The sequence below is a fragment of the Argopecten irradians genome, chromosome 7, assembly GCF_041381155.1.
Source record: "Argopecten irradians isolate NY chromosome 7, Ai_NY, whole genome shotgun sequence".
Classification (NCBI taxonomy): domain Eukaryota; kingdom Metazoa; phylum Mollusca; class Bivalvia; order Pectinida; family Pectinidae; genus Argopecten; species Argopecten irradians.
Window position 1 is genome coordinate 22,410,041 of NC_091140.1, and position 23,742 is coordinate 22,433,782.

The 23,742-nt window shown below is 37.1% G+C and overlaps 2 protein-coding genes across 8 annotated transcripts in view; both read left to right on the plus strand.

The window, feature by feature from the left end:
- Positions 1 to 14,474, plus strand: part of LOC138327867 (uncharacterized) — a 78,586-nt gene extending 64,112 nt beyond the window's left edge. For 3 of the 7 annotated variants that reach the window (XM_069274297.1, XM_069274303.1, XM_069274298.1), the window contains 6 exons: positions 1,183 to 1,368; positions 1,595 to 1,618; positions 4,874 to 4,978; positions 5,283 to 6,586; positions 7,349 to 7,375; positions 11,071 to 14,474. In XM_069274297.1, coding sequence (XP_069130398.1) covers positions 1,183 to 1,368; positions 1,595 to 1,618; positions 4,874 to 4,978; positions 5,283 to 6,586; positions 7,349 to 7,375; positions 11,071 to 12,147 — 2,723 coding nt within the window. In that variant the 3' untranslated portion in view covers positions 12,148 to 14,474. The other 4 variants (XM_069274299.1, XM_069274302.1, XM_069274300.1 and 1 more) reach the window with 4 other exon arrangements.
- A 3,390-nt stretch (positions 14,475 to 17,864) lies between these two features.
- LOC138327869 (uncharacterized) lies at positions 17,865 to 23,352 on the plus strand. Its single transcript, XM_069274307.1, has 2 exons — positions 17,865 to 18,438; positions 19,289 to 23,352. Exon 2 carries the CDS (start codon positions 19,290 to 19,292, stop codon positions 21,612 to 21,614), a length of 2,325 nt encoding a protein of 774 aa, XP_069130408.1. The 5' UTR covers positions 17,865 to 18,438; position 19,289; the 3' UTR covers positions 21,615 to 23,352.
- The last annotated feature ends 390 nt before the right edge of the window (positions 23,353 to 23,742 follow it).

A 23,742-nucleotide genomic window follows, 5' to 3' on the forward strand; every position in this document is an offset into this window, starting at 1 on the left:
AGGGGTGTAATATGTAGTTGGGTACAGGGAGGGTTGTACTACTGTAGTGGGGTACAGGTAGGGATGTACTACTGTATTGGGGTATAGGGAGGGGTGTATTATGTAGTGGGGTACAGGGAGGGGTGTACTACTGTAGTGGGGTACAGGTAGGGATGTACTACTCTAGTGGGGTACAGGCAGGGGTGTATTACTGTAGTGGGGTACAGGGAGGGGTGTAATATGTAGTTGGGTACAGGGAGGGTTGTACTACTGTAGTGGGGTACAGGTAGGGATGTACTACTGTATTGGGGTACAGGGAGGGGTGTATTATGTAGTGGGGTACAGGGAGGGGTGTACTACTGTAGTGGGGTACAGGGAGGGTTGTACTACTGTAGTGGGGTACAGGTAGGGATGTACTACTGTATTGGGGTATAGGGAGGGGTGTATTATGTAGTGGGGTACAGGGAGGGGTGTACTACTGTAGTGGGGTACAGGTAGGGATGTACTACTCTAGTGGGGTACATGCAGGGGTGTTTTTTCTGTAGTGGGGTACAGGGAGGAGTGTATCATTGGTATTAGCTTTAGACAGTCTACGGGTTTAGTCTTGGGTTAGATTTCTTAGTTTAAAGTGTTACCTTCACCATTGCACTCTCTAACCAGAATTTAGCGCTTGATATTAAGTTTAATTATGTTTAATATAGTTAAAAAAACTTTTTAGGTTGATTTCACCCCAAATGTTTTAAAATCTATACATTGAGACACACTGTTTTCCTAAACATGCACAATTTGTAAAGCTAACCTTTATCCAAGCAGGATACATTTCATTAATAAAATTACATCTTTGTGATGTGGTCAAATATTTCCTGACAACAAGTATACAATTTTTATATAAAAAGTTATGATGTTAGACTATTGGGCATTCTACTTGTGTTATTGGCAAAGGCTAAGAGGTAAGATAAAATGACATATGCCTACAATAAAACATGTTTACAATGACCATGTTTATTCATGGTCATAACATATTATCTTAAATTCCCCGTCAAAGTTCATATAAGCTTAACATGTCTGTTATATTTGTATCAGGAACTATTGAAGTAATTTCCTTGGTCCCCCAGGTTCATTATAACCATGTTTTACTGTAATCATATACATTAATATATTTCTTCATATTGTTGTTGAAAATTATTTTAATTTACCTTTCAGTTGATGGAGAGAGTTTTGGTCTCCACAGTCCAGATGTGTTGCCTCGGTCTGAGTCAGATTTCCAGGCCATCGCTTCCAGCTTTGGCTTGTTAAGTCCTGATAAAATTCCTCCGGGTATCGAGGAGGGAATTCTTGATCCTCGTATGTTTTCACAACGCCAGCTTTACATAGATCCAGACATTATAGGTAAGGGGAGGCCACTCTTTATCTTCACTTTATTTATCAGTGACACTCGGTTGTGATCCAGTTAGATTTTGCAGGGGCCATAATTCACTCTTTATCTTAATTAGTTAATCTTTATAAATAAGGGGAGATCACTCTTGATCACTTTTAATAAAAGTAGATAATATGTTGAATAATGTTTCTCCTGTGCTTTGTCATAGAATATAAAATGTTGCCAATTTTATTTTAGCCTCTTGTAAATCTGAAATGATTGGTAAGTTTTTAGATGCATCATGTATGAAGTACACTACATATAAACATTATATTTTTTTCATTAATAATCCATTTCTTTGATTTTTTGCCTGCCCGAGTGGAGTTACTCCAACCCAATGGTGCTCCTAAGTCATTCACAAAAATGTTCTAAATCTGTGCGTTTGGACCATTCATAAACACAAGATGAATATGGATAAGAACACTGATTTCAGCCCCTGTGAACCTTAGATGTATTTCACACCCCATGGCTATTCCTATCCCATTCCCTATATTGTTTCCTTTTTCTTGACATTAAGGACATGTTATCCAAACCATAGTGTGTCATCATCTCAAAAAGAATCTTATTTGTAGGCATATAAATTTGATTTAACAATATTGTAAATATTCAGGCAGAATTTTCTTCTCTTCATTTGTGATTATATGCTTTTCTTGAACATACAATTTGTTGATGTTTGAAAACACTTTGCAAGATTGTCTCTTCAGATCTCCTGGTTTCCTTATTTGGATATTGTTGAATTATCCTATGAACTTAAGCTATAGGTCATAAATAAAAAAAATTCCAGCAACCTTTCCCTAAACATGTCCATGCTGGTTACCTCCCCTTTATTGGTTTGCAGTGGATTATAATTATGTGATATTTTGTCTCAAATGGAGTTTTTTCCCTTTTCATGAAAAATTGTCATGGATTGAAGATCTTAATTTGAGCATGTTGCACTCTCAATGTTTCAATATGATATAATATGAACAGCTGATAAACATTAATCAAAGCATGAAAGTTTCATTTTTGATGACAGATATCATAACTTAGCTCTTAAAGATACAGTGTTTACAAATCTATTTTGATTTTTCAGCTCACCTGGCCCGAAGGGCCGGTGAGCTTATGTCATGGCGCGGCGTCCGTCGTCCGTCCGTCCGTCCGTCAACATTTCCTTTAAATCGCTACTAGTCATAGAGTTCTGCATGGATTGTAACCAAATTTGGCCACAGACATCCTTGGGGGAGGGAAACAGAACTTGTATAAATTTTGGCTCTGTCCCCCCCGGGGCAGGAGGGGCGGGCCCAATAGGGAAATAGAGGTAAATCCTATAAATCGCTACTTGTCCTAGAGTTCTGCATGGATTGTAACCAAATTTGACCACAAACATCCTTGGGGGAGGGGGAACAGAACTTGTATAAATTTTGGCTCTGAACCCCCGGGGGCAGGAGGGGCGGGGCCCAATAGGGGTAATAGAGGTAAATCCTTTAAATCGCTACTTGTCATAGAGCTCTGAATGGAATGTAACCAAATTTAGCCACAAACATCCTGTGGGGAAGGGGAACAGAACTTGTATAAATTTTGACTCTGGTCCCCTGGGGGCAGGAGGGGCGGGGCCCAATAGGGGAAATAGAGGTAAATCCTTTAAATCGCTACTAGTCATAGAGTTCTGAATGGAATGTAACCAAATTTGACCACAAACATCCTTTGGGGAGGGGGAACAGAACTTGTATAAATTTTGGCTCTGGTCCCCCAGGGGCAGGAGGGGCGGGGCCCAATAGGGGAAATAGAGGTAAATCCTTTAAATCGCTACTAGTCATAGAGTTCTGAATGGAATGTAACCAAATTTGGCCACAAACATCCTTGGGGGAAGGGGAACAGAACTTGTATAAATTTTGGCTCTGACCCCCTGGGGGCAAGAGGGGCGGGGCACAATAGGGGAAATAGAGGTAAATCCTTTAAATCTCTACTTGTCCTAGAGCTCTACATGAATTGTAACCAAATTTGGCCACAAACATCCTTGGGGGAAGGGGAACAGAACTTGTATAAATTTTGGCTCTGATCCCCCAGGGGCAGGAGGGGCGGGGCCCAATAGGGGAATAGAGGTAAATCCTTTAAATCACTACTTGTCATAGATTTCTGAATGGAATGTAACCAAATTTGGCCACAGACATCCTTTGGGGAAGGGGAACAGAACTTGTATAAATTTTGACTCTGGCCCCCCGAGGGCAGGACGGGTGGGGCCCAATAGGGGAAATACAGGTAAATCCTATAAATCACTTCTTGTCCTAGGGTTTTGTTTGGATTGTGACCAAATTTGGCCATAAACATCCTTGGAAGAAGGGGAACAGAACTTGTATAAATTTTGGCTCTGACCCCCTGGGGGCGGGAGGGGTGGGGCCCAATAGGGGATTTAGAGGTTAATATTAAAATTCCTTCAGAAAAGAAACGATGAACCTGTATTCAGATCATTACTTGGCATTACAAACCAGGTGAGCGATACAGGCCCTCTGGGCCTCTTGTTCATTATTGACATTGTCACTAATCACACTTGTAGGCCCTGATAGAAGGGCAGAGTATGTACTAAAGTATACACTGTGTATACAATATGTATGCAGTTCTTCAGCATGTGTAATCATGTATACTGGTAAAACTGGTCTGACAAGTAAACTGAACTGACTACACTCCTAGTATTACTTCAGTATATTATAACATATAGCTTAGACACATAAGTATATTTTGCTGACTCTGCTATATGTACTCTATCAATGTGGGGATCTTTGACACAAGTCTCTATGACTTAAATTATAATGACGACACTTGGTGCTCTCCTTGACTATGTGAAGCTTGCAGTAATTGTAATAATACAGTATATCCTTATACCTATACTTGTATATGAAAGTATTTTTATAATACAACATTGATACACCCCACAAGTGGCCTTATTGGATGTTTCAAGTATTGTACAACAACTTAATTTCGGGGCTATTAAATACCACGAAGCATTATTGCGAGGATTAAATTTTGAGGATTTAAAATTGAATAGAACTACCTTTCAATTAAATTGTGCAAAAAATTTGAAAAATATTGATTTTGCGGAAATAAACTTTCACAAATTTACCATAAATGTGAAATTAGCGAAAATATTTACCCCCAAAATAAAGTTGGTTTACAGTTTATCGTGTACAAGTTAAATGTATCGGTGATACTCCCTTGACATAGAAAATGGTATTGTTAATGTAATATTACATTGTATATGTATCGATCAACCTTATCTCATTATTTCTAATGAATGTCCCAACTTTTAGTTACTTATAGTACCGGTGTAGCATGGTATTTTGAATCATGGTATATTGACCCCGGGGTCAGTTTTCCATCATTCTGTTTTAAGTCGAATTGACATATTATAAATATCTCTTACATATCATGTAACTCAAACCCCTAATATTGCAATACTTTATTTGTTTCCTGATAGTTATATTTCCTGTTTGTCTATTATAGATTTGACCCTGCTGCCCCCGTTGGAGGCCCCAGGTATGGGGAACAATGTGAGCCATTACGGGACATGGAGCCCCGAGATGTTACAGAGCCACCTACATAGTATGGGTAAGATACATAACTCTGACATGCTATTTATAAATAGTAAAATGGAGAAGAAGAAAAAATAAGATTAAAATCTGTTGGCCAATGTTTGATTAATTATGTTGAAGGTGACATTCTTCTGTTTAACCCTCACCTTTGGATTTCACAACATACATGGGACAATGGCTAGGTTCTGATGGTTCAGATAGTTTTCTCCAGGCCATCTGGATTTTCTTTAATTTCAAAACCTTGCTAATTCTTATAGTGACATATAGTAAACCAAATAAAATAAAACAAAGTATTAATTCTTTTATTGTATGCTTTATAGGTCAAGTTGATGGTGGTCATCCTCCTACTTTAGCGAGGTCAGCAAGTGTTGGAGACACTCCTGATTTCTTTGATGAAGACATTGACTCTCTTATAGCTAATCTAACTGTTCCACCTCCTCCCTCCTCGGGTGGGGAAGGAAAGGATACACAGGAGGAGGAAGGGAAGGTTAACACTAATGTGACAATAGACGAGAGTTTTGCTGACCTTGTCATTCCCCCACCCCCGGGGGAGTCGGCCACTGCTCTCCAACAAATTGCAATAGTTCCCCCTATAGAAGACCAGACTGAGGCTGATATTAAGATTAGGAAAAGAAATCATAGACGTTCTAGTTCATTAGATACATTTCTCATTAAATTTCCTGTGGAGGAAGGCGGTACAGAATCCTCCACGGACCCACCAGAAAATATTCCTCCTGCACTGCCTGCCTCATCACCTCCAAAATTGTCCCCAAATCGAAATCCTCCAAATGAACTTATATTACCTAGTACAGGCTCTCCGGTGCTGAAGGACTTTGAGTCCCCAGCGTCAGTGTCACAAAGACTGAACACACTACTACAATCTATGCCAATCCCAGGTGAAACGACATCGCACAGATTTAGCAGGAACACTCGACGGACGTCATCACTTAAACTTTCGCGTAGTTCATCTGCAGATACTGCTAACATTGTACAGGACGCAATCGATTCTGTTAATGCAGTGGCTGTTAAATTTGGAAGGAGCAATTCCTTCCAAACAAGACACAAAAGGCGGGAAGTGGATACTCAGGGGAGATCACCCACTAGTCACAAGAATGGGCCAGGAGTTAGTTCCCCTGGAACATCACAGAATCAAAGTTCACGGCGTGTACAGAGGACACATTCGTTTGATGTGAAGGCTAACAAAGAGAACCATGACAGTGTGTGGTCAGACAGTTCAGGCAGTGATACAAATGATACCCTGGCCTCACTCAAGGCCACACTCAAGTCCTATCGCGATTTTTTACTCAGCAAGTCCAAAGATTCATCACGGGGCAAAGACTCGCGGCGATCTAGCATCTCAAGTGATGACGGAAGTGAAAAAGGTGGCAGTTCCTTACAAAGGTCAAATTCATTCACGCTCGGTTGGTTAAAGCGAAGGTCATCATTATCAGGGTCGGATGATAAAGGTCGTAAGTCGGGAAGTGACCTTGCCCTTAATAGCAAAGATCAGCCAATCATAAAGAAGGATGGTGTTGAAGGAAGCGACAAAAAGACTCCAGTGTTAATGAACCAGTTAGCTGTGACAAGGTCAAAGTTAAAAAGTCACTCGGCTTTTTCGGTTCAGGTGAGATTTTTACACAGAACATATGAATGCTATTGTTTAAATCTATAAAGTTTGTTCTCCTGTAGATAGACATTTATTAACTTTAGCACCATTATCTACAAATAATTGTGTCCAATAGGTATAACTGGTATACTGACACCCCTATATTCTGACAATAGAGTCTACCAGTTATTCTGTGGATTATACATACGGTTCTTTTCTTTATTTTTACAATGGAATATACCAGTAAATATCTGAGTTAATCCATTTAAAAGAGGTGACATAGTCAAAATTCCTTAGTTTTCCTAATTATTTATCAGAGTTAGTTATAGGTTATTTTTATTTGATTAATACAAATTTCACATGGGATAAAGGGTTAAATGAAGTACATTATGTATAATTTTTGAGTTCAATCAAATTTATTGTTAATTTATCCTGGTGGTATAAAGGGTAAAAATCAAAATATTTCCTGAAGAATTGCTGACAAAGATGGATAAGAGTACAGAATAGGGGCCTTTATGTCCTATATTATGTACAGTTGCAGGGCCTTTTGGCTGAATTAGAGTCAGAGTTGCATGCTCGGGTCAACTCCATGGTATGTAACCTTGACCCTCACATGCATGTGTGTCTACGTCATGTCAGTCGCTCTCACTGAGTTCTCTCACTGTAACCATGCATAATTCTATGTTGCTATGGACAAAAATTGATACCATTAGTATGATCCTCTACTCCAACATGTCATGATAATGTCACTGTATGACTTTTTGACCTTTGCCATTCCAGCATTACACATACCCCCTTCGTGGGAAGGTTAGTACAGGTTGACCTCTGACCTTTGACCTTTCCTCCAATAACAGTCACTACCACTTTCTTTGTGTTCTACTCCGGACCGATTTAACATGTCTCCCTAGTAGTCTGGTGAACTTTAGGTGACCTTTCTGCCCTGACCTTCAGTTGACCCTCAACTGGTGACCGGGCGGTGATAATTTTGGCATTAACACAAAAAGCAACCGTTTATCTTCTCATAGAAGAGAATCTGTAAACCAACTTTCTTTTGCATGTAATTTACTTTTGTGAAATTTGTGATCCAAGTAAATTCACATAAGTTTATCTCTATGAATATATACAGCATTGATACTAATAGAATTTCCATTCAATTATCAAATCCATGAATTTTAATCTTCTTCAACTTGTTTTGAAATGGAAACCCTAAAAATAAGTTTGCTGTAAATGAAAGTTATTTTACAGTATTTTAGAAGCATCTGAATCTTTAGAGTAAAATTACATTTGATAGATATTGTTGGTATATATGTTGCCATGGTTACCAGACTGCAGGGTGTGTCATGTGATATATACACTGTATAGTGTGATGTGTTCACTGAATAATTAACTTTTGATTTTCAGCCTCACTGGTGTTGCCTACACAGCCTTACATCAGTTATACTAGGGTTTATATATATATATATATCATGTGCTGTAGTAAAGTACAAGTCTATATTCTGTACCATATATCACAGAGTTATCTGCCTTTGCGCGTTGATTGTGAAGTCATGTGTTTTTCGGAGAAAACGACATGAATTGCGCTCACAAAATAATGACGTAACAATCAATACCTACCAGCAAGGGAACTAACTCTGTAATATGCAAAACCGGAATATCAAATGGTCTGTAGATTATGACTATCAGGGAAAATGATAATTACAAAATTAGTTATATGATGCAGGTATTCAAATAAAGTAAAGATGGTGTATTATAGCTGTAAAAAAAGGTCAGGTCATTTTATCTGAAGCCTACTTTATTTAGGCATTTATTGAATAATTGTAATTTTGATAAAGTGGAATGTATATAATTGTATGGGAAAATAAATCAATAATCAACAGGGTTAGGACATTTCTAGATCATGAATACTTTGTAACAGAATAATGTTATGATATATAATACCGTAAATGAATTGTCATTACAGTGTGTTATCCAATTTTGATTATTTGAAATTCATTTTATATATCCAACCTCAAATTTTGGAGTTTTGTCCCTTTACTCTTCATGTCCCTTTTTTCTTCCTATTCAACCTGGATTATTTGAGTTATGTCCCTTTACTCTTTATTATCTAACTTAAGATATTTAAGTTATGACCGTTTATTACTTTAGTATGCAATTTTGATTATTTGAGTTATGTCCCTTTATCCATTTACTTATCTGTAACTCAAAATCTTTTTGCAGAGAAATACAATTTTAATGTTTTTATCAAAAAGTGTAAGATATATTTGCATTTTATTTTTCCCTGACCTACATATTTCAAATTACTAGCCTGACTAGACTAGTGTTCATTAGAAGCAATATGTCACCAAGATTGAGGTTCATGTATAGCAAGGAGTGACTATTAGTGTGGCACACTTGGTGAGAAAACATCACATCACTATGACTGTAATATAGTGGAATCTTAGTTCATGTTGATGCATATATTGTTTTCAGGAAGCAGAATTCTTAAAGGAGCAGGTAATACCAACTATTGCTCAATCTGGTGACAGAAATGTTATTGTAGTTGCTACTCACAGCGTAATATCATGCCCAGCCGTAATTGCTACACGTTTTGTAAGAACGTGTCTGAGAGATAGCTGCACCGTATATGTTGTAAATTGCAAATATGTCCCACATATACATATCATAAACAGCTAACACAAAGTCAACAATTTGTGGAGCTCACAGAGTAATGGAGCTTATGATATCTGCATGATACATCAAAAACTTCTTACCAATTACATAACAAGCCAAAAAAACTCATATTATAAAAAAGCATGCTGTGGTGAAGGACCTAGAAGTATATCAAAATAGTAACTGGGCTTCTTATGACAATAGTTTGTTTTCTTTATCTTATGTGTTCAAATATCTAAACCCTTTTCAAGTGAGTGTGGGGCCGCGGTGGCCGAGTGGTTAAGATGTCCCGACATATTACCACAAGCCCTCCACCTCTGGGATGCGGGTTCGAATCCCATGTGGGGCAGTTGCCAGGTACTGACCGCTGACCGGTGGTTTTTCTCCGGGTACTCCGGCTTTCCTCCACCAACAAACCTGGCACGTCCTTACATGACCATGGCTGTTAAATAGGACGTAAAACTAATCAAACCAAAATTTTCAAGTGATTAAGTGGTGGAAATAAGAGTATGAAATTACTTTGGGTGATGGGTAAAAACTTAGTTCTAATGGATGACCTTGAACTTTCTTTTATGTTACTTTTTACTTTTCTTAAATGTAAAGGTTCTAATATGGTAAAATACCTAAATAGATAGTATTGAGATCATCTGACCATAGGAGTTGAGGGGGTCAAAGAATTGTAAAAGAACTTTGAATGATCAAAATAAAGGTGATAAAAGCCAATTGGACCTCTTATATCTCAGTCTATACCCATGCACTTCAAACAAATTCTCAGTAACCAAGGAAGATATGATACAAGCCTATTGGGCCTCTAATATGACTAGCACAGACTTTACCCTGTTCAAGCAAATTCTCAATGACTAAACCAAATGCAAGATACAAGCCCATTGGGCCTCTTATGACTTATGTGACACTATGAGCCTTTACTTACTTAAACAAATAAATTCTCAATGGCTGAAAGAAACAGGTTAGGTACACAAACTTCACAGAATTATATATCTTTATGCAGCTAGTCTAATAATAGACCTTACAGCATGAATGAAGGTTGAAGGACGTTTGAGGTCAATAATTATATCTTGTCAATATACCTGGCATATATCATAACAGGTGTGGTGTTTGTATATTCAGTTATATGTATATAACATTGATGCATTTTAACATTTAATACAGGGGTTCTGAGATCCCTAATCGACGTTGGTTAAGTACAATTTACCGTTAATTAGTCCTACCTTCGAGTGATTATGGCGTCACGAAACTCGTGTCAAAAGATGACATCATCATCACCAGATGGTGGGACTAATCCATGTTAAATTGTACTTTACCCACATCATTTTGGTACCTCAAAACCCCGTATTATTGAAGTGAAAAAAATATCTGATGTGAATCTTTTGTAACAGCCTCACGCTTCAGATTAGTAAAGGCCTTCCACTCACGCTTGTTTGGAACATCGGTGTGATTTATATAAGTTTCAAAGTGTTACACTTATCTTCTCATGCTATGTTATATTTTGGAGTTTTGGGGTTTATACAATATGATTTCATAGTATCTTAGTTGCGAATTCATTGAAATTAAAAGAATTCATCTTCTTTGAACTCCACTTTTTCTTTTTACTGTCAGTCAATATTAGGCCATTTTTATGTAAGAAATATATTCATTTTATCTCCACTATAAAAACATGAAAATATTGTCATTTCATCTGGGTATCATCATGTAACCCATTATTTCAGTTATTTTTGCATTTTACGTTATTTTTTCAACCATACTTACCATACTTTAATACTTTAGAGAATATAATTCTTTTTAAGAAATAAAATAAGAACAGTTTTGTATTAGGATTTTACTTTGTGTTCCAGAAGGGCAGTAAGAAAATGGGACCAATGAAAGCTCTACTGACGGCGTCAGATGGCCAGATATCAAGCTGTGACGAGCGTCGACCTCTGGAACCTCTTCGTCTCTCTGTGTACAATAAAACTGACCCGGTAGAAATCACAACAAAGGACGACTTATCTTTGTCTGTGACGGACACATCCCAGACCAAAAAGGACCATACAGTAAGTCCATTTGGGACAGTAGGCAGCATGTGGCGCCCAATGTCAATGTCGCGTAGCAGCTCATCCTCAGACGAACCCGAGACTCATACATACAACAATTTCGACCTTCTCCGGGACATGTCAGCAGAGAAGACTGCGAGTAAGGGACGTACCTCAACCAAAGCTAAACAGGCCCCAGTCCCAGTCCCGTCCCCATTACGACCTCCTCGTAAAACTACCCCTACCCCCTCAGTATCATCGTCTGTTTCATCCTCATTGTCATCGTCCCCGACCTCCTCTGTTAATGGAGATGTTAAAGACTCCCTGTCGGAGGAATGTTATGCATTGTTACGTGAAAATGTCAGTGAAAATCATTCAGACAGTGTTAAGCATATCCTCAAACGGACATACAGTGTAGAAAGTTTCACAGGTGCCAATGAGGACTCCGACAAGCTCTTATCCGAACTGAAACAGACTATGGAGACACTGAAGGAGTCGCGTATAGATCGCCAGCCTTTACAGTTTGGGATGTGTAAAGACGAACTCATAGGTCAGGTTAAGTTATTTGTGACAGATGCCAAGCTTCTGGTCAGTAATGCAACTCAAACGCGTGACAAAATGGCCAAAAATCTCAACAAAAGTATGCACACACTTGCTAAAATCTTCCTTCATTGCCAAGCAACGATGTTAATGATGGAGGCTGTTCATCAGGCTCAGCACCTTGGGTTTGAGGTGATTAAGGTGACTAACGCCTATAAAAGTACTGTTAATGCAGCCCATGCAGCTGTAGGAAAACCCCTTGGTGACCCCCACATGAGATATCTCATGCGCCAGGCAACCAACTTAGCAACACTACTTAGCAACCTACTGAAAACATTGAAATTGTTAGAACAAAAATGATGCATGACATTTTGTATAACATTATATTGATCATTATCAACTGATGCATAATTTCCAGGTTTATAGAATAAGATAGACTGTTATTTTTGTATGATTATCGGTGTTTTTGTTACCAAACATTACAGCTATAGACCAAGGGGATTCTGTTACTATATATAGACTGTGATATATAGCATTTTATCCATTGTTTTCCACATTCACTGATACACTTATTCAGACATATATATAATTTCAAGTACATATGTACATTCAAAAACTTCCAAAGATAAGTATGTCTTCATTCATCCAAAATCAGCTTTAAAATTGTACCCTATATATTTGACAAAGGTATAATCTGATCTCACAGTATACATTTGATAATAATGAAGTTTGAATCTGAATTCTCTCAGCCTACTGCCAATAAGTACGACATCTGAGAAACATTCCAGGGATTCCAGCACATTCCAGCGACATGCATGGGCTTTGTATCGTTATGTCTGATATTTGCTCACATACATTAATTATCAAAGAGCAGTTTCTGCACAAAGATTATATCTACCAACCATTTACAAATTATCAGGGATATAGAATTACATGTGATGCTAACAAACTAAAATTATGCATAGAATTAAAAAAAATGCAATATAGTAACAGGCGAGATACTGTTAAAGTAGGTTTTTTAGCAGTAGTCTTATTTTAGCTCTCTTCATGTTAAGACTTTTAGAAACTCTTTGGGTAATATATGAAGTGATAATTATGAATGCCTTCAAATCAATTTTGAATTAAAATTCAGTCACTAAATAAGTACATTGACCTTGAAGGTAATTCAATACATAAAGACAATGCAAAAATTAATTACATTATGCTGGTACTCTACAATACACAAAGACAAAAAAAAATAGAAATGTTAATTAAACACCTATTATAATACAACAAATGTAGTCTGTAAGTTTCATTGTACATTTTCTTCTGATGTACCATATGTAATAAAGGAAATTCTCGGTGCTAATATCTTCTGAATTATGTCTTGGACAATAGGGATGTTATGAAATATCAAGGTATAGATAATACATGGATCAGGGTTCTGCATGAGAATTGCTTAGTTTAAGATACAAAATATTGGTACTATATATTATCAATATAAGTAAAAAGTTTAAAAGAATATTACACAAATCATTTTCAGTTTATAAAAACCAACTTTATTTTTGTCAAATATATGCATATAGAAAATGAATTTCAGATTTAGCAACAAATACCTATTGCTGTTTTCGATTATACGGTTTGACAGGTTGGATTTAGTAGTTCGTTTATGAATTAAAGATGGATCTGGTGATTTTTTGCTTTTTTCAGATGAGCATTAACAAAGCCCTCACAGGCCTGTATAAAAAAATGTAGGTTCATCAGGATTTATTCTTGAAATAATTACTAACAAAAAGTTGAACCGGTTGTTCTGAATAAACGAAAACGGCAATAGTTGCTTGAAAGTTGATATATACAGTGAACCCTGGATAATCCGGATACCAATTTTTCCAGCTTAAATCTTCCAGATTACTAATTTTCCGGACTGTTGAATTCTATGATCTTAGTCGATATGTAACATTACGGTAATCTGTTGCCTGACATTTTCGTCTGGATAGCGAGTTTTCTGGACTATCAGCATCCAGACTATCAGGGGTCCACTGTATAGGAAATCTATATTCAGAATATTACGATTATACATGAAATACTTTAATGAAAATTGAAGAAAAAATATTAAGTTATGTAGAAAAGTGTATGTTGAATATATAATTTAACAAGACACAAAATAAGGTTTGTGAATGCGAAGGTGATATACGTGGGATATAACTAAATAGATAATTATATAGCTTATATGAGTTAAAAAAAATTGTCTTCATTATAATGAACATTATTTTGTACTTTCTCTTCGAAAAGAAAAATGCAGTTACTGAATATTAAATCATGAACACATTCATTTGATCACTATGGTTGTAGAATTTAATATTGTTTTTAATCAAAACTCTAAAATTACCTCCCTTAGTTTTGTAATGAAACTGAGTCTTACCTATCTCCAGCGTGAGTATTTCAAATTTGCAATAATCAATTGCTCTGTTTTCATTTATGTGCTCCTGTTTTCAAAAATGGTTAAATATTGGTATTAGGATATTACTGATAGTTAGGTATTTGATAAAGGGAGATAATTTATTACTCTTGTAGATCATCATAATATCTACAAATGCATATAAAATGGACAATTTTGATGCTGATAAAAGTAATGATATGATAGAAAATTGGTAATTAAGGAAAACAGTAAAATATTTACGTTTGTTTTCTGGTTCGCTTAGACAATAACAGGCTTAGACAATAACAGGAAGATTATTTATGTTAGATATAACAATAGGCTTACCAGTATATCATGTTTACTGCTGGACATTAGGGAGAGCGATTTATTATTAAGGGGAGGTAATTTTGGTTTTCGATTGTTAGTTGTCATGTTTATTATGTTTCATTAACAGGGTCACAGTTCACTAGTTAATCGTTATCTCAATATTATTGTTCATTAAAGATATTATAATGTACCATTGTATTATATTATACATATAACTTAACAATTTATTACAGAGAATAAAATACTCTACAATATTATATTTTGCTATGTTGTATATATAAAATCACAGTGTTATACTATGTCATATTCTGTTTGCATCTTACAGAGTTGCCTCCCTTGCAGATAGGTATCCATTATGATGTCATTATTTTGTGACCAAAATTCACGTCAATTTCTCTGAAAAGTATGATGTAAGTGTGATGTTACACTCACAAACACATGACATCACAATCAATATCTTCCCGCAAGGACAGATAACTCTATAATATGCAAATACAGAATAGAGGCTTTATAATTAAAAATGAAAATACTAGAAATACACACTTTCACCAGGTGAATTGACATAACTTTTAAGTTGCAGATATCTAATGAGACGACAGAATCAATTGATAGGCTCTCGGACCATTGATTGTCTCCCAGACAACATGTTACTGTTTACCTCTGTCCAGGTGAAATGGACTTTCCAGGTCTAGTCCTTCATTGCTGATTTTGCAAAAGGTCTCACACGCCTGTGAATTAAACATTTTAAGATGTAATATTTTGCTAAGCCTTTCACCTGGAGGCCTGCACCAATAATTGACCAAAATTTTCATCAAATTGCCCTTGTGTTTATCTTCCCTTGGCAAAAATAGATTTTTAAGTTATTTTTTAAACTTCTTAATGCAGTTTGCATCTACAAGTATTGCCCAACTTGTGCACTTGAAACTGATGCAGTCTAAATATCCAACTACAAAGTTATCAACTCATTCACCCCTGTAATTTCATAATGGACTGGTCTATTCTTTGATTTAGAAGAGTCTAAACGTGTCTTCGGGGGTGAATGAGTTAATTTCTATGAAGAGATAAGGAAATTTTGGTTTGGTTCTGTGTCCCTATATGCAACTCTTTGGTATTCCTTAAAATAGCAGACTAAATCTACTGTAAGCCTTTGTTTGGCAGAAAATGTCAGAAAAAGTTTCTTGAATCTTTCATATGGATATGCATTGTCTTCAGAAACTACGTTTTTCAATCTCATAAGGAAATGAATAACCCCAATATAGTATAACTGAACATGCCCATAACTTTGAGTTACAAGATTGAAAGGCTCATTAGCTAAAAGGCAAACTTAACTTCAAGAAATTGGCAACTGCTAGCTGTGAACTCAGACTATTCAGGGAAACTAATTGAAATATATAAAACAGACACCCATATTGTGTCATTACATATACATTAATAAAACAAAAATGCCAAGTAGCATAAATAGGAAAACAAAAATGATGAGCTTCTAAATGGCGTCACAGGCTTATGACACTTCATCACTCTAACGACATGGTTTGTAACCCATGTAACTAGGGTAAACTTAGCGCTGCAATACCAAGTAGGCAATCATGAATGTATCTGTTATGAACGTCCGTAACGGGACTTGGACAATAATCTCTAGCTAATTTGAAAACTGCGTGAAAAATGTTATCTTGTTCATAAATAAGAATAATTTTACTATTTATAACAGAAGTCCTAGTTTCATCATTATCATGGACTTCTCCATATTATCTAAATCTTTTTCACTATAATTTATCAACTCACAAATCTTTATTACTTTGAACCAATAGCACCAATTTAAGTGCTGATTTTCATCTTGTCTCCCGGACAAGCGTCTGTTTTTGGTTTGAAAACAAATTAAGTAGCCTACTCCAACTACATGAACACCCAAGAACATAGAATTAAGGGTTAAGTTATTTATTTTTCCAAAACCAGAAGAGACACCTGTGTCAGAACCCCATACTCACGAAACCGTGCTCTTGCTCATTCTATTTTTCTCTAAAAAAAAATTTTGTTCTTATCGTATCCATGTTCATACTCCAGTCGCATTCACTTAAAAAAAACTGTCCTCAAGATTTGAGTATATTCTGGAATCTTGTTTATGATATAGTCTATGCCCAGCGTCTTATTACGTCATAATGGTGTGTGCAAAAACGTCAACAGGGTTTTCAGGAAAAAAAGCTTTGCCAAGACCAATGGTCCGTGTAGATAGAATTCTTTAGACGACATTTCGTTAATTTGCTTGCGTCCTATCATTTAGTATGAATGTTCTGTCAGAATATAAATGTACCTGCCTAAACCATGGAGCTTACGAATAATTATCAGAATGTATCAAATGATTTCGGCATGCACTTTCATATTCTGACAGAACATTAATGATAAATGCTAGGACGCAAGTAAATTAACGATGAGTAGCAGAGTTTCCAGTTTAAATCACCGAACAGCTCCTTGTGATCTATGACTACTTAGGAATTCTGTCAATCTGCAAAGAACCTTGATATTAGCAAAGCTTCTTTTCTGATAACCATGCATGTGGACGTTCTCTTGCATACACCGTGATGGCGTAATAATGATACTGACAGGACTTGTTGTAAACCAACTGGTGTTGGAATAAGAAGGGCAGACCTTATTAAATTGGTTGATACTAAATTAAACAAGAAATACAACCTAAATGTCTCCTCCATTTTTGAAATAATCTACATTGTATATTAAGTTGAGATGGCAGTGTGCCATTGACGGCGTTATCTTTATGAAAGTTTGGTTATTTTTGAAGTGCTTTCTGCGTGTAGTTCTGCATGTGCTTGGTGAGTGACTTAAATGATTTTGCTAACGTAATAATGTTAATACATATGATATTAGATAATCCAGAAGATATCGTTTTCCTTATCCTCTCTAGTGACTGAGTAGAGCGTCATACGAAGATTTGTAGCGTTGTTCAAACAAGTCCATTGCCCACTAACCAAGTGGTTAGCTTTCCACCAGATAAGGGATTATATTTCGTTGTTTTCCAGTGTACCAATAAACATGAAAATACTTGTTACATACTTCCAACCGCCCGTACAGGCCTATAGGCTGTAATAGAGCGAAACGTTTGACAAAACCTTTAAATTATGTATATAATCTGCACTACCTGGCCAATTGATTGCAACAACAAAAGAACGCCTAGTCAGCTTAATGTCAAACTTTTGGCCCAGTTAATTCGCGCAGTCATATCTATCTCAGCATGTTTGCGTAACTATTTTGGCGCATTTAAAGAGAGTTTTCATTAAATGATCAGCAGATATCGATATTTTTAATCGAAGCCTCGGGATCGACATGACAGCATCGCTAGCGATCAGAGCTTGTGTAGGAGTCGGAGATCGGCGCTACACTTGACCGCTCAGCCGAAGTATGGTTAGTTTGATCCAGGGATAACGGAATCAGTTATACACCGAAAAGGATATAATTAATATACAAGGAACTTTAGTAATTAATATTGATACCATGCACACAATTAATTCAGTTGTTTCTCCGCGTCTGTAGCCTCTAGTTGTCTAAAGTGTGTCGGTGTCTATATTCCGGGTGTGCGGGGTTGGTAACCTGTTAGCTATATGTTTACATTGTCAATACCATTTCACGGGAACGGTACAGCAAATAGTACTGTCGTGTGTCTGAGTGATCCGAAGTCTGTGTCGTAAATAGCCACGCCTGACGGTACTTGGTACAAGTAATGGGAACGAACACGTGAAACGCTGAACGATAGGAATATACATGGACTATCCACCACAGAGTTAGTAACCAATATCGTAATGCTCATATTCCATAACGAGGAATTCTATATTTACCATTTCTAACAAGGAATGTGAGTGACAGCTGACACGGTGACGTCCTGTTGCCACGACAACCCAACACAGCGGAAGTAAATAAAGGTAAGATACATATATTGTACCCTTCAGTGGTTGGTTATGAAATAATACACAACGCAGTTAATTTGCAACGCAGTTAATTTGCTTTTATAAATTCTATAATTAACGTCCTTATTTATAAATTAAATTGTATGATAATATATATTGATACATTTTTACTTTATATGTATCTATTCAAATAAACATTACAGTACGAATGATTTCAGTAATTAACGGCAATATTTATGTTGCAATAAATATTATGATCGCAATAACTATTTCTATCTGTCAAAGTCCATATAGACTGCAGAATCAATACATATTTTCTCATATTTTCTGTGGCACATCATCTAGTCTGTCTGTGGTCTGGATGTAGTGGACATTTTACCTGGACACGATGACTGTAGTGGACTCCGTGTTCACACGTAGACTGTAGTCTAAATCTTGTGCACTCCGTGTCTACCTGTAGTCTAAACCTCGTGCACTCCGTGTCTACCTGTAGTCTAAAACTCCGTGTCCACTCGTAGTTCACACCGTGTGCACAATGTGTAACCTTTAGTCTACTACAACTGTACCTTTGGATTAAATCACTGGTCGACTCAGCTGTGTTTATTTGATAAATATAATTGTAACGAGTATAAGAGCTCTATAACGTTTATACTAGACATGAACCAGGGCCCTTGAGAGATTTCGACCAAACTCTAACCAATAAAGTGAATAAATACTTTCACATTAAGCCAGGGATTCTGATATAGAGTTACAATGTATTGATATCTTATGTTTGTCAGATCTAGAGAATAAAATTCTGTTGTAAAGGAAAACGGTTATAGAAAAATATGTTTGTGTAAGTTCCAAGTATTCGTTTACGTTTCAGGATGGAAATTGAGCAGTCTGTTAATGCTCCACTACGACCTGAAGGAAACTCAAGGTGCCCAACGCATTCACACAAAAAAGTCACTTTCGTGTGTTATGATTGTAATAGCTTGATATGTGGAAAGTGTGTGACGTCACTTCACCATGGACACATAATGGAGGAACTGTCAGACGCCATGCCGAGCATCAGAAACAAACTTGATTTGAGCATCACTTCCATGGAGTCTGAACAGCTTCCCAAGGTACAAAGCTGTATCGACTTATCGGAACAGAGACTAATCGACAACGCAAAACAAATCAAGGATATTGTAAATGTGATGAAATCTCAGGGCAACAAGTGCAAAGATGAAATAGACGATATGATCGATGAGTGCGTTTCGGTATGTGAAAAGTTAGGGCAAAGCAACATGGAACAGTTGATAAATTACATGGCGAAACACAAAGCGCGAATGCTGGACTTGACTGAGCAGATCAAACACCGACGCCAGGCGCTGCTATCTGGTTCTAACGTTGCTATGTTTGATTCCCTTGGTAATGAGCCTTGTTACGACGCTATAGAATGGCCATCACTTCATACCGCACAGTTTACTCCCTGCGAAGTCGTGACAGACTTCCTAAAACAAGCCCTGGGTCAACTGACTACCTCAGCAGACAGTTATCAGTCACCAAACTATCACTGCCACCCTAGCTCGGACTCAGTCAGTCATAGAACACCTAGTAAGACCAGCGAAAGACTTTCTGATAAACCACCAAAATCTGCCAATGGGGACAAGAAGTTGGAGCAGACAGATCAGGCACCGTCATCCAAGGAACATTCAAACCACAAGGTTACTGTGCGCCAATCATCCCAGCAACACGTTGGTCTCAGATCTGGGCGCCACCCACCTAGACCAGCGTCTGAGAGAGTTAGGGTCAAATCCCCAAACAGACAAGCTCGGCCACATTCACGAACTGCAATTTTCAAACGAAGAAATTCAATGGACGCTCCTTCGTCCATTCACCGGTTTCTTTCAGCTCGTCCTTCGACGTCCTCCGACATCCGCCCAATGATTACGGAGAAGTCATCCCCGTTAAAACGGGACTCGCTCGTGTCGACGTCTCTATATAGACGACACGAACGTCGGTCTATGAGTTTACCCTCTGAACAGAAACCCGAGCCCGCGCCTAGCGCTCCGTCTCCATCGTTTCTTCAAGCCATCATGTCTTCCTCTCACGATCCTAAACCGCCTAATGATCCCCTACCACATAAGAATACTTCATTGCCTCAGGATCCCTCGCCACAGAACCCAGAACCATCCCAAAATGACGGAGTATGCCCAAAGGAAACCAAACAACGAAAACCCAAGATATCTTCACAAATCTCTAAAGAGCCTGATGTACCTGTTACCAAGGTACATGAAATGTTACCACAGAACACATCTGAGGAAAATCCATCTTCTAGTAATGATGAACCAGAAACTGTTAAGGTACCGTCACCTAAGCCAGAACGAAAGCGTAAAGCCTTATCACAAAGGAACGTTCATCATCCTGTCATTTTGTCCCAATTTCCATCACCTTGTGCTATTACTTCTATTTGTTTGACCTCTGAAGGTCATGCCTGGACCTGTAACGAGGAGTCACGTGTTCTAACCCTTGTTGGTAACGCTGGTGATGTTATCAAGACAGTGACCTGTAAGGCTAATGTTAACGACATCAGCATGTCACCTAAAACACGTCACCTGTGGTACTGCACGTGGAAGTGTCGCGTCGTAGAACTCGACCCAGAGACAGACACATGCACGCGACGGTTTACCACAGACGCCTGGCCACGCTGCATGTGTGTAACCGACAAAGAACAAATCCTGGTCGGCACTGAAAACAAGATCACGTTGTATGACGTGGACGGTCAGGTATTATTGTGGACGGACACCGAGCTGTCCGGAGTAATGCGTCCAACACGTCTGACTCAGTGTCCTCTGACTGGAAACATCGCTTTCTTAGAGAAGACTAGTTTCCAAGGAGAGGGCAAAGACAACGGCTACGTTGTCGTCCTTGACAACGAGTTATCAGTGAACTTTCGCTATACAGGTGAATGTGAAAATTCTAACTCAGAAGCGTCCACTTATTTTGATCCGTTTGATGTGAAATATGACGAGAAAGGACACCTATTGGTCGGGGATTTTACCAGCAATACTTTGGACTTAGTCACTGGCACTGGGAACCATATACGGACGTTACTGACAGACACGGGTAGTTCTCAGGCTATTGGTATACACACTGATAATGTAATATGGGCCGCCTTCAGAAGTGAAAATGATGTGTCACATGTGAAAATCCTTAAATATTGAACTAGGTGGCATTCAGAAACTGCAATATAGGCCTAGTTGACAATACCGGTGTTCATCAATGGAGGTGCAAAAACTACAAACATTTACAAACGCTACGCTTATTGGTATAATATTTCATCATTTGTTATAGGTTATGACAACCTATTTATTATCAGCTGGTTACAAAGAGATCGGATAACAGTGAACCATGGTCTGGGAACCTATTGAATTAACCATTCAAATTATAACTTTCAGTTTCATGGTAGTTAATGTATCCCGCTCCTTTCTGAAACTTTTATCACTAGTTTTTATTTTTGTCTAAAGTGATTTCGTCCAAAACAACATTCATTTCACTGCATGTTGTTAAGAAATTATTTTATGCAGATATTCCCAAATGACATTGAGAATGAAGCGCAAATGGTGTAAAGTTGGTCAGAGAATAAACCTGATGAAATGCTACTAGTATCAAGGCCCAGATTCTTTAACTTTAGAAATTCCTTAACTCAATATTTCTCATAGGAACGCATTACACAAGTGAAGGAAAACGTCTTAACCTGAGGAGCTTTCCTTAAAATCTGTAATGCTTTCCTATGGAGAATTTTAAGAATTCCTTAAAATTAAGGAATGTTCATGGAACTGGGTTAAGATCCTCTATGTACAAACTCAGAAAAAAATGATATCAATTTTGATTTGATTATACTAGTTATTAAGTGCTTTCATTTCTGTTACAACAAAAAGGCATGGATATTAAATGTGTTCTAGATATTATCACAGCTAATGTTCAATGCTGACAAGTATGAAATAGTAAATGTATACATTTTCATAACAACAATGTGTGTAAGAGTGGTGCATTTAAGATTATTTAACTGAACCTATTAGTTATTTTAAACTATTCAGATCAGCATGAGTGGATGAAATATATTATTAAATAAAAGAGAATGTTTATTTTGACATTTACTTTTAAAGGTTGTTTTGATTGATTTAGCTTCTGAGGAACTCCATGCTTATTTATCCGAACATTTTCTTAACATCATACCTTTTGCAACCATGAGAAGCAATACTTTTCGATAGCAAAGTCTTACTTATCATAACTTATTAGAAAATCGAATTTCGATCCTAGCAATGACTATCATGTAGGGATTATAAATCACTTGAAGAGCAAAGTAGACTTAAATAGTGAGCTTAGCTCGAAAGTAATAATGACGACGCAGCAAGACCTAAACTCAATTTTGAATTTAAGAAAAAATCCTGCAACTGCTAGGACTGCTGAACACATTAATCACTGAACAGTCAGTGGAAAATTGAGACCTCAATAGCCACGGCAATAATCAATACAGTTTATGAAAAAAAATGATGATATCGATCAATGTGAGTATTGTATGAAACTACATATAATCCTAAACCACCCATCATCAGACGTGACAAATGTAGAGAGGTTAAGCTTGTTGAATGTTTGTAATTGCATAGAAGCGTTATATAGTGGTAAGATCCCCGGGTTGGCTTGCTGAAGTCAGCCATCGGGAACAGTTTAACGGTCGTCAATAATGGCTTCATTAGTACAATTTGATATGATGTATCCATGTAAACTTGTTGGGTTGTATTGCCACTACTGCCAATCATCATCAATGTGACTTGCCATGGATTTTACCTATATTTGTTAGCTTTTTGTTGTAGTCCAGGACACAGAAAACGCTTACTCTTTAGAAACTTATGGTTCGGTCTTTGCCATGGTTCCTTTATCAATATAAAGTCAATTCAAATACTACTACGATTTGATCATTTTTATTTACAATAATGATATTTTTATTGTGTGTCAGTATTTGGTTATTGGGAAACTAATGCAGTAAATGGCAATAAGATAGACAATCACCAAAGGATGATACCAGTGATATAACTTCATTGTACAATGTACAACACTTCATATTTCATAAATATTATTAACAGTGTAGTGTAACGAGAGAACGACTACCAACGTGTAACAATAAGAAAATAATAGGTTTTTTTTATCTTTTTTGTATTGTATTATTGTTGCGGAAATTAAAAAAGAATGTCGGCATGATAATTATTGAATAAGCTACTTTAGATATTTTCCAATTAATAATTAACAAAAAAGCATCACTAATTTTATATATGGTTTATTAAATATCAG

What these genes read in the sequence shown, in the direction of transcription:
- LOC138327869 (XM_069274307.1), top strand. Translation starts at nt 19,290, where the DNA reads ATGGAAATTGAGCAGTCTGTTAATGCTCCACTACGACCTGAAGGAAAC.